A 14,698-nucleotide genomic window follows, 5' to 3' on the forward strand; every position below is an offset into this window, starting at 1 on the left:
TCTTGGCTCCCATGAACACAGGAGATGGGGGTGTGACTGACAATCCTGTAGCTTTGGGGCCCACCCAGAACTCCGAGGTTCCTGGAACATTATCAGGGAATTCTCCAGGATTTGGGTTGCTGTGTTTACCTCCACCATTTCTTCTCTAGCAAAACCGAATCATGGATTCCCTGTGTGCCTGGGGCTGGAGGTCAGTTAATTTTCTACCAACGAGTACGGAGATCTATTCTGAAATGTCTGGCGCCTTATGGGTTCCTCTTCTTCTCTCCTCTGCCTACTTTGACACTGTCTTTCCATTTTGTCTTGGCCTTCCCTCTCCTTTGCTCCATTTCCTCATCTCCTTTAATCATTATGATGGCTTTGAAAGATTTCCTGCTACTGCCCTCCAGCCGATAGCATATGTCTCCCAAAAGGAGGGAGGAGTTGGAGGGCTAGTGGCTGCTGTGGGACGCAGAGTTCAGGCCACAGGCGTGTTGGCACACCATGAAGCCCTAGTAAAGGGAAGAACCCGCAGCATCATGGTCCAAAATGCAGCCGTTTTATGACTATGTCATTCTGGTTTTCTCACACCCGATCTTACAGGTGTCCCGGCTCAGGGCTACCTGGACAGGTATAGTGTCCTGCCCTCACCTCATTAGCTGGCCGCCGGTGCAGGCAGTGAGGGTTGAACTTGTTGACATGCAGCACGTGAATGGCACATTTGATGCTGAGATGATGTAGTTGGCTGGTGACTTTTAGGAAAAGTAGATCATTCTGGAAGAGTAAAGTTTTGGTTGATGAACCAGAGCTTCCAAAGTGACAAACACCCCCCGAGGCTCCTTCCCAGACCATACACAGACAAGTGGTCTACTACATGTCAGGAATGCATGTGGACACACAGCAGCTTTCCTTGGTGCAATGGTTCGTACTCCGCTAATTGGGACCTCTTATGTGACAAACGACACCGTTTTAGACCTGAAGGATATGAGGGAGGTGTGGAATCAAGTTTAAATACCGCCATGGGGACACCTGAGTTGAGTTGGATGTTCACAGGGACAACTGAAACACTGGAGGAAGGATCGTCACTCACCACAGTTAAGTACTGCAGCATTCTCCCGTCGACTCTGGATTCATGAAACTGGTCTTTGTACTGGGGTAAGCCAATATCGTCAAGCCAACCTACAGAAACAGGGAAGTGAACTTGTGAAAATGGGAGACTGTGGATGCAAAAGAAAAAAAAAAAAAAAGGCAGCAGCAAGTTATCATTCTGAGTTCCAGCTATATTTCCCCTAAAGTTTAGTAATCCGTCTGCCTGACCCAAGGACACAGCTGTCTTTGAGGCACACATTCCCAGGGAGCTGCCAGAAACATAACACACATATGCCTGTCCTTACGTGTCACCCAAATGTGGTCTAGTAGTGCAGACTTCTCCTCCTGCTTGGTGTTGATGGCTTTCACTGCTAAAACCAGCTTTTTCCTATGAAGGGGGTGCTTAATCCCCAGCTCCTGAAAGTGAAAGATGAAGACAGATGTGAAATCTCGGCGGGCAGCCTGGCCCTCAGAGAATGCTGTGTCTCGGTGGAGATACTCCACCTGGGTGGAGCATGGAAGCGGACCTCTGCCCAGCGCCCTGGGATCAACCTGAAGTGACAGAGAGAATCTCACCCTCCTTTGTCCACTCTCCTGTGTGTGGGCGTGGGTGGGCAGTGGAGGAATGGGAGCCTCACTTCCCCATGCACTGGTTTGGGGAGGGATGGGGGCTTCCTAGCCCAGGGCTCAGCCCTTACCTTTTCCATGTCCTGAGGGGTGGCTGTCAGTAAAGTGTGGCCAGAAGTCACCCACTGCCTGGCAAAGATCACGTACTGAGCCAGGCCAAAGTCCTCCAGCCATGCACACACACGCTCTGTGCTCCACTGGGCGAAGGGGGCGTTGGCATCACTGGGAAGCAGGAAACAGCATGACCCAGTTATCAGGAGAGCCTGGGCTCCAGCTGGACATAATAGCGCCTCACAAAAAGGGACTAGGTTTTAAACAAAATCCCACTACAATGCACTAATTGGAGGTAGACTCTAGAGTTTCCCGGGATAACCCCTGGTCTGAATCTCAAGTCTGCAGCTGCTGGGAGCTTGGGGGAGTTATATGCTCCTCAGGAAGCTGTGCTCACATGTGCTATCAGTCCACATACATACGCACGTGAGCCAAAGCCCAGAGTCGCAGCCCCGTCCACACCTGAATCATGTTTTACACAGGGCTTAATATCATTTTCAGGAAAATGCTGAGAAAACTAGGAAGAGGGTATCTAACATTAAAAAAACAAACAAAAGACCTTCCTCCAATCAACAACATTTAATGCCTTATTTACTAATGAAACACTAGGGGCATTCACATTAAAGTTAATGAAAGACAGTATTTTTTATCACATTAGTAACACTAGTCTGAGAGTTGCAGCAAATATAAGAGACAAAATAAAAATAGCTATTAGAAAGGTAGAAATAAAAGAAAGCCATTCTTTGCAAATGATATGATTGCCCATCTAGAAAACCCAAGAGAACTCAGTAAGGTGGCTAGTTATAAAATACACATGCTCCTGGGCTTCCCTGGTGGCGCAGTGGTTGAGAGTCCGCCTGCCAATGCAGGGGACACGGGTTCGTGCCCCGGTCTGGGAAGATCCCACACGCCGCGGAGTGGATTGGCCCGTGGGCCATGGCCGCTGAGCCTGCGCATCCGGAGCCTGTGCTCCGCAACTGGAGAGGCCACAACAGTGAGAGGCCCGCGTACCGCAAGATCTAAAATACACATGCTCCTAATATTTATGACATACACAAATCAGTAATTTTCTATATGCCATCAATGCACAGATACTAACATTTTTGTTCAAATTTTTGTTCAAATAATCCACTCACAGCAACCAAAATTATGAAATGTCTAGGAGCTGTCTTTATAAGGAATGTGTGGGTCCTGTGTAACCGTGTGTGGGGATGGGGGGAGGTGGTAACTATGACACGCAACTGAGCAGCATAAAAAAAGACATGAATAAATGAAGAGCTAGATCATGTTCCTAGACAGGAAGCCTGGGTATTACAAAGCCATCAGTTCTTAAAGACATCAATTTTTCATTTAAAGTGTAAAGGTAATGGTACACTCAAAATCCCAGTTGAGTCTTGGGGGCCGGGGGGCATGGCAGTTGACAAAGCAACTTTATATTCATTTTTTAAAAGAGGATTCATGGAATATAGAAGACTAGCTGTTCTAAAAGATTCCTTCCAAGAAAGTATTCCTAAAATGCTAGTTAAAAAAAAATTTTTTTTAATGCCTTGATGAGGCATCAAAAATTTTCTTAAAGTGAGGGTGTTCCTTAAAGGGCCAGGATGACCATAAAGCACCATTCTAGAACAAGTGCTGGAGATGATGTGTACCTTAGAGCAGGTGCTGGTCACTCAGCCTGGAGCCTGGGTTTTAATGAATCATGAATAGGTGCAGATCCAGGTTTTGTGAAAACTGGAACTTATAAAATAAGGGGGGGCTGCTAAGAAAAGTACACAGTTTGAATATGGAATTAGGAACAAAATGAGTATTTAGAATAAGAGAACAAATCACAAAAAATTACAAATCTAATCAAACTGAAAAAGATCATGAAATCCAGAAAAATAATATTTTTATTAATTAACTCCTAGATATACCTCTATAGTACTTTATCTTCACGTTTGGGGTGCATATTCTTTGCTTCATCATATGTCAACAACTCTATGACATAGCTGTCCCTCTGTATCTGCCAGGGGATTAGTTCCAGGATCCCTGTAGACACCAAAATCCAGGGATGCTCAAGTCCCTTATATAAAATGGCATAGTTCACTCAGCCCTCTGTATTTGTGGGTTCCATATCCACGGATTCAACCAGTGGAAATCCGATCTGCAGTTGTTTGAATCAGTGGATGCGGGGGCTATATTTTCTGTGAGAAGCTTTCCGTCTTTCTTCTAGCATGACTGACCAATATTTTTTGTTGTTATTTTGATAGTTTTTTTAAGTTTTAGCTTCACAATTTATAAATGGTATTGTCAAATACGTTTTTAGAATCATCAAATTCCGGAAAACCTCTATCAAGTGTCTTTTAGATGCAAGCTGTAAAATTCCATAGCGTTCAAGTTTTTTAGTGCTAATCTTAAGTATTCTTTGAATTGATAACATTTACTTAATGTCCTCGTGCATGTTAGGCAACATCATCTTGGTCAACGTCAGTATATCATGTAAAATCAGCAAGAAATATTCATCTTTTGCCAATGTGTTCATATAATTCACTTTATATGAACAACACTCTAGGAACCTATTTACTATTTTTGTTTGGAATTTATCTCTTGCTCTTAGTGAACTATTGCTTTTGGTTTGATCTGGGATTTTTTTTCTTATTATCAGAATAGTTTCTCAATTTCAATGCTCATTTTATCACTTTTTTCATATTCTATTAGTTTTCAATTTCATTTATTTTCTGGTTTCTGGGAATTGGGCAGAAACAAATATTCTGTGTATCAGAGAGATATTTCAGTTCTGAGGGGAAATAAGTGTTTTTGAGACTGTAATTTGAAAGCCTCTGTCCTGTAGACCTTTTCATAACACCCTAGAGCTCCGCTGCTCCTCGACCCTCGATCGTCTTCCCATTTCCCCCTTTGTGAATGGCCTCTGCCCTCCTAAGCCTGTGCTGCTCCTACAGTAGCAGACCCAGCTTCCCTAACTCCTGGGGTTCTGTCAGTGCCAGGGTCTCCCATACTCTTGTCCAGGGCCACAGCTGAACATGCTGGTAAGTAATTTAGAGATGACAGAGAAAGTACCTGTCACTTGTTTTATTGACATGTTCCAAAACATCCTTCCAAATTGCAGTTAAAATGATGTGAGATTCATCAAATAGGCCATTCCCATGGTAGACAGAGAACATAGTGTACCACTTACAATTGTATGTATATAGGTCATTAGTTAGTGCACTTCTGAAAAGAGAGGGCTTCTGTTTTGACTAAGCATCTAAGAGAACCAAATCTGCTGAGGATTTGGCAAATCTGATGATTGGAAAGAATTTCCACAGACTGGCTTCTGGTTTTGCGTATTTCAAATGTTCTTTCTTTTTCTGCTACCCCATACTTCTGAAACCAAATGCCAGAGGACAAGTTCATTTTGGTACAAGATCTCTGACTTTGCATCTTTGTATCAGAATGCTGGGCACACTGGCACATTGGAAGCCATTTTAATAGTAGGACAGCTAATTAACTAAACCTCAGAAAACCAAACATGAAGTGACTGCAAACCACATAAACATAATCCCATTAAACCCAAACTAAATGGATCCCCGACTCAGCTTCCCCATAGCCAGATCCCAAAAATGCCCATGGGTATTCCAGCATCATCTGATATTAGGCAAAGTATAGACCAAGGGTTAGTTGGAGTAAAGAGTCAGCAGTCTTAAAACTGTATAAAATATCTTACTTATGAAAATATTTCAAAACACATGGCCTTGTCAATACATTGATTGGTTGGGCCCTCTCTGGACCATGGAAGGGGTCTAGGCAAGTAACTGACCTTGAAGCTTAAGCTTCCTTACATTCATGATAAACCTGACACTGACAATGAATATGGGAGAAAGGCAGTAAAATGGGGCCTGAAGCAGGGAAGCAGTCTGATTAGAGACCCCCTCATAAGCTACAGTCCCTAAGGGCAATATACTCTGTAGACCAACTCAGAAAACCCCTCCACAGGGATGGGATCTGGCCATGTGGTTTTCAAGACTTAAACATTACACTCTGCTTTTTCTTGGGGGAAAAAAACCTCTCTCGCCACACACCAAAATAAATCCCCAAATAGATAACTTTTAAAGTTTTTAAAAAATCACTTTTTTAAGCTTATAGTTTAAAACCAGTTTTTTAAACAATCAGCAAAAAATTTTAAAACAAAATAATGAAAGAAATCACAAAGGAAAAGTCGATGAACTTCATTATATACAAACCTAAAAATTTCATAAAGTAAAATTCTGCAACAAACCTAAAAAATAATGTTACAACTTTTAGATGTGGCTTAGTATCTTAATATAGAGAGAACGGATAGAAATCTATAAGGCAGATATTAAATAACTGAAAGATATTAATAACTAAATAAAAATGGGCAAAAATGCATACAGTTCACAAAAGAAGAAATAAGATATCATGTAAACTAAATTAACAATAAAAATGTAATTTTTGGAGGTCTATAAAACTAGAACTTTAAACAAAGAAAAGCTGCAATAACTTAATGCTGACAAGGTTGTAGGTGCAACAAGCATGCACTGTATAGCAGTGACGACTGGAATGTAAATCAGCAAAATGGGAAAAAAAATGAAAAAATTTATTCTTCTGATAACCTGAGAGTTCCTATGAAATGTCATTATCAAATGTTACATTAAAAAATAACTGTTTCGGGCTTCCCTGGTGGCGCAGTGGTTGAGAGTCCGCCTGCCGATGCAGGGGACGCGGGGTTTGTGCCCCGGTCCGGGAAGATCCCACATGCCGCGGAGCGGCTGGGCCCGAGAGCCATGGCCACTGAGCCTGCGCGTCCGGAGCCTGTGCTCCGCAACGGGAGAGGCCACAACCGTGAGAGGCCCGCGTACCGCAAAAAAAAAAAAAAAAAAAAAAATCATCACAAAAAAATAACTGTTTCACTGGAAAAAACTGATTGGGGCTAGAGACTTTCAGTAACAACAAACTTTCCCTATAGGAATGTTGGTGACAAAATGTTTTTAAGACTATACCTAAATATCTACAAACTATAAATACCAGAGGACATTAGCATATAATTATATCACATTTCTGTTTTAAGAGTAATAAAAGCCTTTCTTTCCCACCAGCAAACTCATTTTTGTTACCATAAGCAAGAGAGTGGTGATAAACATACAATCTCATCAGGCCTTCATTCCCATTCTCCTTGTCATCCATTGCTACCGTTTACAAAGCACAAAGACATCCAAACAAAGCAACCCTGTGGCTGAACTGCAGTTTCGCCTTCGGCAGAAGGTTCCCTACACTGGTTGCCCCATACCAAAGGGACTTGGTAAGACGGTGGATGGGCCCTAAGGAAAAATACCTGAGGGTCTTAGAAAAGTTTTACACCCTGACCAGTGATTCCCCCTCCAAGAATCATTCCTAAAGAAAAGCCAGAAGTGGAACAAAAATTCATCATTCAAGCTCTGGTGGCTTTATTTTTTCATCTCGGAACCATCAGAAACACTGACGTCTAAGGCCAGAAGATTGCCAAATAGATTAGAATTCTCTTTTCATGGACTATATGGATATGCTTCCTTTGGCTCATTTTCTAATGTCTCTGAATTGGTTTCTGCCTTCTCAGACCATATGCTTAGATTCTCTAGCCTCTAAAAGCTAACGTTTACTGAGCATTTCTTGTGACTAGAAGCATAAACACCACGATCCTGGGGGAGCAGAACCAGGAGGCTACACACCCTCAGGTTTCTCTTTAAGGCGCCTGGAGGATGGATCTGGGGATGCTCACCAAAGGCCCTGGGCGTGTACACGGGAGCACCTGGCCAAGCCTAGGAACCCGAGGGGGGCTGAGTGGGGAAGCAGGGCGCATCCACGTGTGCCCCCGTCTTTGGCGGGGGTCAGGTCTGTGAACAATACGCTGCACCAGGGAAACATTCTTCCCCTGCATTGGGATCTAGACTGTATGGTTTCTAGAATGAACATGTGAGCTGTGCACATCTTACTCAGTAATTACCTGCACTTGGCACTGGTATACGGCAATCTTAGGGGGATGAAATTTGAGAGGGTTAAATCTTACTTTTCACTGTTTGGTTAGATTTAAAATGTCACAGTCCAATCCTGAGGAAGGTCCCCAGAAGCCTGACCTTGGCTGAGTAACTCAGACTTTAGGAAATGTTCCGCCAGAGACAATGTATTGTGGGGAGCATCTGATGGGAGCAGAGGGTGCAGAAAAGGGTTTCCCTAAGACATAGGAGAAAAGATTCACTTGGGCAAGTCGAAAGGGCAGGGAGATCTGAGGAAGGGGGGGGGGCGTGTAAAGCTGGTGACTGGAGGGGGTCCGCCAGGGCGATCTCTGGGAAAGTTTCATTACTTATGCTTTTTCATTAGGGCGTGATGGGAACAGCCACGCAAAACTTCCCATTTTGATCCCTTTACAACTCCCTCCAGTTAACCCCTTCAGGAAGGTGTGGTACAGTGTGTCATGAGGGATAAGGGCAGACTGGCACCCCAGCACCCTTCTGTAGAGGTCTGTGTGGAAGGAGGGGACCACCCAAAGAGGCAGGTGCTGCTGTCTCCCCAGTCTCCCAGGGGAAGGTGACCCTTGAATGGCAGACAGCTGATACCGGGGTTAGATGTGCAGGAGCGGACGTAATCCTCACAAGAACTTTCACAAATACTTGTTTTTGACCCCCACCCCCCACTTCAGAGATCAGGAAACTGACGTGTAGAGAAGTTACAGAACCTGGTTTCGGGCTTACTCCTGGGAAGTAGTTAAGCAGAGATTCCAACCCAGGTCTCTGACTCCAGCATCTGTGCTCTGAATGGCTGCAGCGGAGCCTCTCAACCTATCACGCCAAGGCCCTGCCCAGAGTGGACTGCAGATGTGCAGAGCTGCCGGGGCCCCCAGGGGGGCTGGAGCGCCACCTCCCGCCCCAGCACCTCTGGCTATAGGCAGCCTCTGCCTTTACCTCGGTGCACCTATAAATAAGCGTGAGCAACGTCCACACATGTCAAAGGGGAAAGTTTGAGAAGCTCTGCACTAGGGGCTCCTGCCTTCCATCTCTGGAGGCTCTGGGGCATCCAGCCCCCGTTCCCACTCCAGCCTAGCCAGGATTTTACACAGTTCCTTGTAGATGGACTGGAGGGAGTCTTACCTTTTCTGACCCTTGGGATCTCTGGTCCTAGAGAGTCTTGGCCCTGCAGTTGCCCGGAGTCCACCTCGTCGAAACTCGGCCACCCCCGGGGCATCGGTGTTGAAATTTCCTGACTGAGTCCTTCGGATTCTGTGTGGAGAGGAATCGTGGAGACATCAGAGGGCAGGCTGAAAGCCTATAGTCAGTGTACGACTCCCACACAGGGCCCCACGAGCCACAAGCGGGGCTCTGGATGTGCCCCAGGGCTCCGGCGCACTGGGATGGAACCCCTGCCTCCCGGTGCTTCCCCAGAGGTCCAGCATCAAGACCTGTGACAGCTCCTTGGCCAGACTCAGCCTCAATTCTAACCCTGCCTCTGGGATTGGGCCCCTCTCCCCGGGGGTCAAAGTGCAGGTTGCTGCCTAAGAGGAGGCCCCAGTTTCTGCCTCATTGCACAGACTTGGTCAGCAGGACCAGAAAGGACTCATCTTTCTGTCTTCAAAGACTTCTTAAGACACTGACTCAGTCCTGCAGAGGAAGAAACTGGTCTCATCCATGTACCTCTCCAAAGCATGTATGTAAGCTTCAGAGGATGTGCTCAGGGTCTGTGGGATGGATGGATGCCTAAAATGAACGACACGTAAGGCAGCCCGCTATATTTAATGGGCTCCTTTCATAGTTCTCCTTCTCTGGGCCCTAAAAAGTGATTCAAAGTCTTCTCTCTACACATAACCACTCTGTACTTACTGCTGTTCCAGCATCTAATTATACAGGGGGTTATGGAGACGTTTTGCCCACTCAGGAACAATATTAATTCCAAGCAATATAATTACAATCATCACCGACTTACTTTCCCCAGAATTTCTTGATGCCTTTGGGGCTCCGTTTACTGTCTGGTGTCACGGGAGACTGGGGGCTGGACTCGGTGCCCGATGACATGGATGAGAGGTCACTGAGCACAGCAGTGTCGTCCCAACCACTTTCTGTGTCTCCTGAGATTGAAAGAATGGAATGACATGTGAGTGACAAGAAGGAACATGACCTCTGCAAACCTGCTCCCTGAGCCTGGGCCATCCCTTCAGTGGGAGTCAGGAAGCCTGCCCAGCTCTGCCTTCAGGACAGACCTTTACAGCAAGACCTCAGAGACCAGCAGGGGCTCAGGCACACTCCAGGTTTTCTCTCTGGGGAGTTAGCGAGCTTAAGGTTTTCAAATCTGGGTGAGCGAATGTCTTCAAATTCTAAAAGTTTGGGGTCCCCAAACTTGCAGGGTAACTCCAGCAAGGAGCTGCCTCTCTTTTCCCCCAGGGAGATGCGAGAATACAAGCAGGAAGGGGACCTGGCTGAATGTTCAGGAAAAGGGAGGGTGTCACCGGAGGGAAATAAGGGGATCTCACTCCCCACCTCACCTGGAAGGGTACAGTACCTAGCACGGGGGCACTGACACTCCGGCCACGATCTCCAGCCAACCAAGAAGCAGAGAAGCCACACGAAGAAGCAAGAGAGGCCAAAGTCCAGCCCAACAGAGTTACAGGGAAGCAAAGAAACAAACAAGAGTCATCAAGCAAGAGGGAAAAACTCATAGAAAGAAAACTAACCCCACGAGGAAGGATGGGGGTGAATGGTTACTGAGCCTGACCTACAGGGTCACGGCAGCGAGAGGCAGCCCTGTGTGAGGGGACCAAATGCTCCTGGTGCTGCTTCCTGGCCGGTGAGGCATCCACACGCGGGGAGGGGCGGGGGGCAGCGGGGACTGAATACACTGGGCCACCCACTGCTCTTGTGTGGGTGCCAGAGCTCACTTAGACCAGACGAGAATGGTCCGAAGCTGCAGGAAGTCCACAGTCTGAGTGTCGCTAGGACATACTCGTTCAAGGGCTGATCTGGAGTTCCTGCAGCCAAAGGCAGGACTGGCCAAGGGCAGAAGCCAACCCATGGGCTGGCTCGGGGAACAGCCAGGGATGAGGAGTCGGGGGTAGGGACAGCTCTGTCGGGACCAGAATGTTCCACTCTGGGCCCCACTGATTTGCTGCTGCTATTGGGGAAATAACAGCCTACTGTGCCAAGACCTCCATGTCAGATGCTAAGCACCAAAAGGATACCTGGGGACTGACATCTTTGCCCAGTGGCCACTGATTCCATTTCTCTAAGGAAATGCTCTCCCTTGGAAGAGCACATAATATCATCCTATTGGTAACAGGGAGGCTGCAGAGAGGAAGGCAGAGATAGGAAGGAGAAGATCAGGAGGACAAAGGAGGAGTGGGGAGGGCCGGGGAGGGTGGAGTGAGGTGTCTAAGAGGCAGGGAAAGAGGAATGATGGGAAGGCCAGGAGCAGGCAGAGAGAGGAGGAGGGGCAATGGGGGTAGAGTAATTGCAGGTGGAAAGAAGGTGGATACACACCCTGGTTCTCTTGGGCTCTGAAGTGTTTCTGGCAGGAAACCTTGTGCCCAGACGGACAGCAATCACCTCTGGACGTGGGACCACCCTGAGGTAGGACTTGTCCCATCCACCCATGCCCACCCCCGTTCTCCAGTTGTGGGTTCTGGTGGGGGGGTGCAGGGACCTCGTGCAACGCCAAGGCCAAGGCTCCAGAGGCGGCCAAGCCTGGGGCCTGGACACTCACTCAGCCTCAGTAGGCCGCTCCCTGCAGGGTCATGTGGGGAGGCAGTAGGAGAAGATCTGGCAGCCTCTCCGTTGGGCGTGGCTCCTGAAAGCTTCCCAGGTAACGTGGGGTACTTGTGCTCCACCAGGAAAGGGCCGTCCTATTGGAAGGAGAGGGAGAGAGAGCCTCAAACCCAGTTAGGAAATCTTTGGATGCAGAAACAACTCCCCATTCTCTAAGAGCCATTTTTAAACTTGGGCCGACTCAAAGACCCCTCAGAAAGATTATTTATTCCAGGCCAGGAAATGGGATCAGAGCTCTGAGAAAGAAAGAAAAACTTGCCCAAAGCCACACAGTGAGATGGGGACAGAGTTGAGCCCAAATCCAGGGCTGACCGCCGCTGAGTCCAAGCAGAAAGGGAAGCCTTTGCCATTTGGCCTCGTGCTCAGAGGCTCAAGGAATCATCAGCTGTGAACTACCCTTCAAGCTCTTTGAATACACAGACCAGAATTCCAATAAAAGCTATACCTATTGCTTTATTGTATGTTTAGAATATATACTATTACCTATTACTTATATATTACGATTATAGTTATTTTGAAAAATACCAGGTTGACGTGAACCAAGACGTAAGCACACACTTGGGGGCAGGTGTGAGCAGAAGCAGCCCAGAGGGCTGCGTGCCAGCACGGAGTTCTCCAGGGACTTAGCGCCACAGTCTGCAGGAGGTTCGGCCCCAGTGCAGTGGGCCCCGGGCTCGGACCCCAGCCATAGAAAGGGTCCCAAAGAAACAAGTTGATTTAAAGGGGAAGAAGAATGGCACTTGTTTGGTCACGAAGGATTTAATGGGCCCTACATCCACAAACCTGAGGGAAACACAGCGGAATGCATTTGAGTGAAAAGAAAAGAGAAATTAAAGCAACGTTACCAAGGTAATCAACTGTGGGTCACTTAACTGGACCCAGAAGAAAAGGAGAAAAGAAGAAAGCAGACAACACCGATTTCAAAACTGACAAGTCAGAAAAGTAATGGGAGACTTCAGTGACGGTAACATCTTTTGTTGTTTTGTTTTGTCTTTTTTGGTTATAAATTTATTTATTTATTTGGCTGTGTTGTGTCTTCATTGCTGTGCGCAGGCTTTCTCTAGTTGCCGCGAGCGAGGGCTACTCTTCCTGGTGGTACGTGGGCTTCTTTCTCGTTGCGGTGGCCTCTCTTTGTTGCGGAGCACGGGCTCTAGGCATGTGGGCTGCAGTAGCTGTGGCACATGGGCTTAGTTGCTCCGTGCCACGTGGGATCTTCCCGGACCAGGGCTCTAACCCGCGTCCCCTGCATTAGCAGGCAGATTCTTAACCACTGTGCCATCAGGGAAGTCCCCAGCAGCGACATCTTATGAAGTTTTATTTAGTTAAAAGCCAAGTGCCCGATAAATTTCTGAATTCAGTTTGCTTATAAAGGCATGTCCCAGAAATTGTTTGAAATCCAGTGCAGTCATTGAACATTGAATACTAATCCTCTAATCAGCTCAGAAGGGAGAGATACGAGAATAGTGGGCTAAATTTTCAAGGGATTCTGAAGGAACTGGCTGGTGAAGTGGAAATAATTGGAACCTTACGAGATGGAGACGACACAATTTTTAAATTCATGATGACCCATGAGGTACAGGCTGAACCTGATCAGACCTGTGGTCAAGACCAACAGTTCCCAAATACTAGCCTATGCAAGGACTGCTTCATAATCACCTGGGACACTTGTAAATATAAATTCCCAGGTCCCAACCGCACCCATGAATTGGCCTCTCTGGCAGGGCACCCCGGGAGTCTGTGTTTTTAAAATGAATCTCAGACTACTCTGATGCACAGTCAGACCCGGGAACCACTGATGGTGGGGAAGGCAGAAATCAAAAAATTTCGAGAACTGAAGGGCATGCCTCCCAGCTCCGTATTATACAGGAGATGTGGGAGTGGGGAGGGCTCAGAAACAGATCTCCTGTTGTATCATCACACATGCCTCCCTAAGACAGGGCAGAGACAACCAAGGCCTCCCACGTGGGCTGCCTTGGGAGGTCGCTGAGGAGCTGAGATACAGGAGATGTGGGAGTGGGGAGGGCTCAGAAACAGATCTCCTGTTGTATCATCACACATGCCTCCCTAAGACAGGGCAGAGACAACCAAGGCCTCCCACGTGGGCTGCCTTGGGAGGTCGCTGAGGAGCTGAGATACAAAGAGGGCAGAGCCTCCTGTAAGGTGGGCTTCAAAGGCGGCCCAGACCTGTGAGAAAAACAACGAAAGGAACCAAGGGCAACGGAAAAGGCTCTCTCTCAGCTCTGTTCAGCCAAGAAGAGAAGCTAGGAAGGACTCACTGCTGGAGAAAGGGGTGCAACGTCAGAACACGACACGGAGGAAGCAAATGCTTGAAGTCGGTTCTGCGCCTGCAGTCTCCGAGAAGAATTCTGACCCTGGTTACAGGGGTGGGGGATGGAAATCTCAGGCAAGGAGCAGCAGATGGGTGATGACCCAGCTGCCCTACAACAGCACAGAGGCAGCGCAGCTGAGCAGGAAGGCCCCAGGCTCTGAGTCACACCGACTCGGGCCAAACCCTCTCTCTTTAGGCCCTCAGAACCTCAGTTTTAGTTTCTAAATAAAGAATAACAATTCCTGCCTCTGGCCTAGCACACGAGGACAGAACTAAACAGAGGCACAGAGAATTATCCCTTGCCCAGGGTCTGGAGTGACTCTGGAGTGACAGCAGTAACCACAACATCAGTGCCTGGAGCGAGGTCTGCACGGGGCAGACCCCATCTACAGTATCAGGCTCGAGTGTGGTCCAGGGCATGACGGAGAGCACACACTGAGGACCAAGTGCTCATCCTCAGGTGACAGAATAGGAACTTTAAGGGCTTGTGACCTGTGCACATGAGAAGATGATAACTCAGAGGGATTGGGGGACTCCCATTCTAGAGCTGTCAGGAGCAGGGGAGACTGACTCATTCCACGGACTCCACAGGGAAAGCCGATCAGCGGATGATCATTCTAGGGAAGTCCAGAGATGGATCTAACAGACAGAGCTGGAAAAGAACACAGGGGTTGTCTTACAATGTCATGAGCTCTCAGTTACAGAAAGCAAGGGCCAGACACCCATGTGAGGGGACGCTACAGAAGGATCCTTGCACCTGAGGCCGAGTGTGCTCCTGGGTTTTTTGTTTGTTTTCATTGTTTATTTATCTTTGGCTGCGTTGGGTCTTCGTTGCTGTGCGTGG

The 14,698-nt window shown here is 47.5% G+C and overlaps 1 protein-coding gene across 23 annotated transcripts in view; it reads right to left on the reverse strand.

Moving 5' to 3' along the window:
* Positions 1–14,698, reverse strand: part of PPFIBP2 (PPFIA binding protein 2) — a 149,516-nt gene that overhangs the window by 8,595 nt on the left and 126,223 nt on the right. For 15 of the 23 annotated variants that reach the window (XR_010841422.1, XM_067038710.1, XM_067038731.1 and 12 more), the window contains 8 exons: positions 11,464–11,602; positions 10,267–10,299; positions 9,694–9,835; positions 8,865–8,993; positions 1,767–1,917; positions 1,374–1,485; positions 1,070–1,158; positions 631–753 (listed from right to left, as the gene is read on the reverse strand). Coding sequence is in view for 22 of the 23 variants with exons in the window: in XM_067038710.1 (XP_066894811.1) it covers positions 631–753; positions 1,070–1,158; positions 1,374–1,485; positions 1,767–1,917; positions 8,865–8,993; positions 9,694–9,835; positions 10,267–10,299; positions 11,464–11,602 (918 nt within the window). In the remaining variant the exon portion in view is untranslated. The remainder of the gene's footprint in view (positions 1–630; positions 754–1,069; positions 1,159–1,373; positions 1,486–1,766; positions 1,918–8,864; positions 8,994–9,693; positions 9,836–10,266; positions 10,300–11,463; positions 11,603–14,698) is intronic. The other 8 variants (XM_067038715.1, XM_067038721.1, XM_067038711.1 and 5 more) reach the window with 1 other exon arrangement.

The sequence above is a fragment of the Kogia breviceps genome, chromosome 7, assembly GCF_026419965.1.
Source record: "Kogia breviceps isolate mKogBre1 chromosome 7, mKogBre1 haplotype 1, whole genome shotgun sequence".
Classification (NCBI taxonomy): Eukaryota; Metazoa; Chordata; class Mammalia; order Artiodactyla; family Physeteridae; genus Kogia; species Kogia breviceps.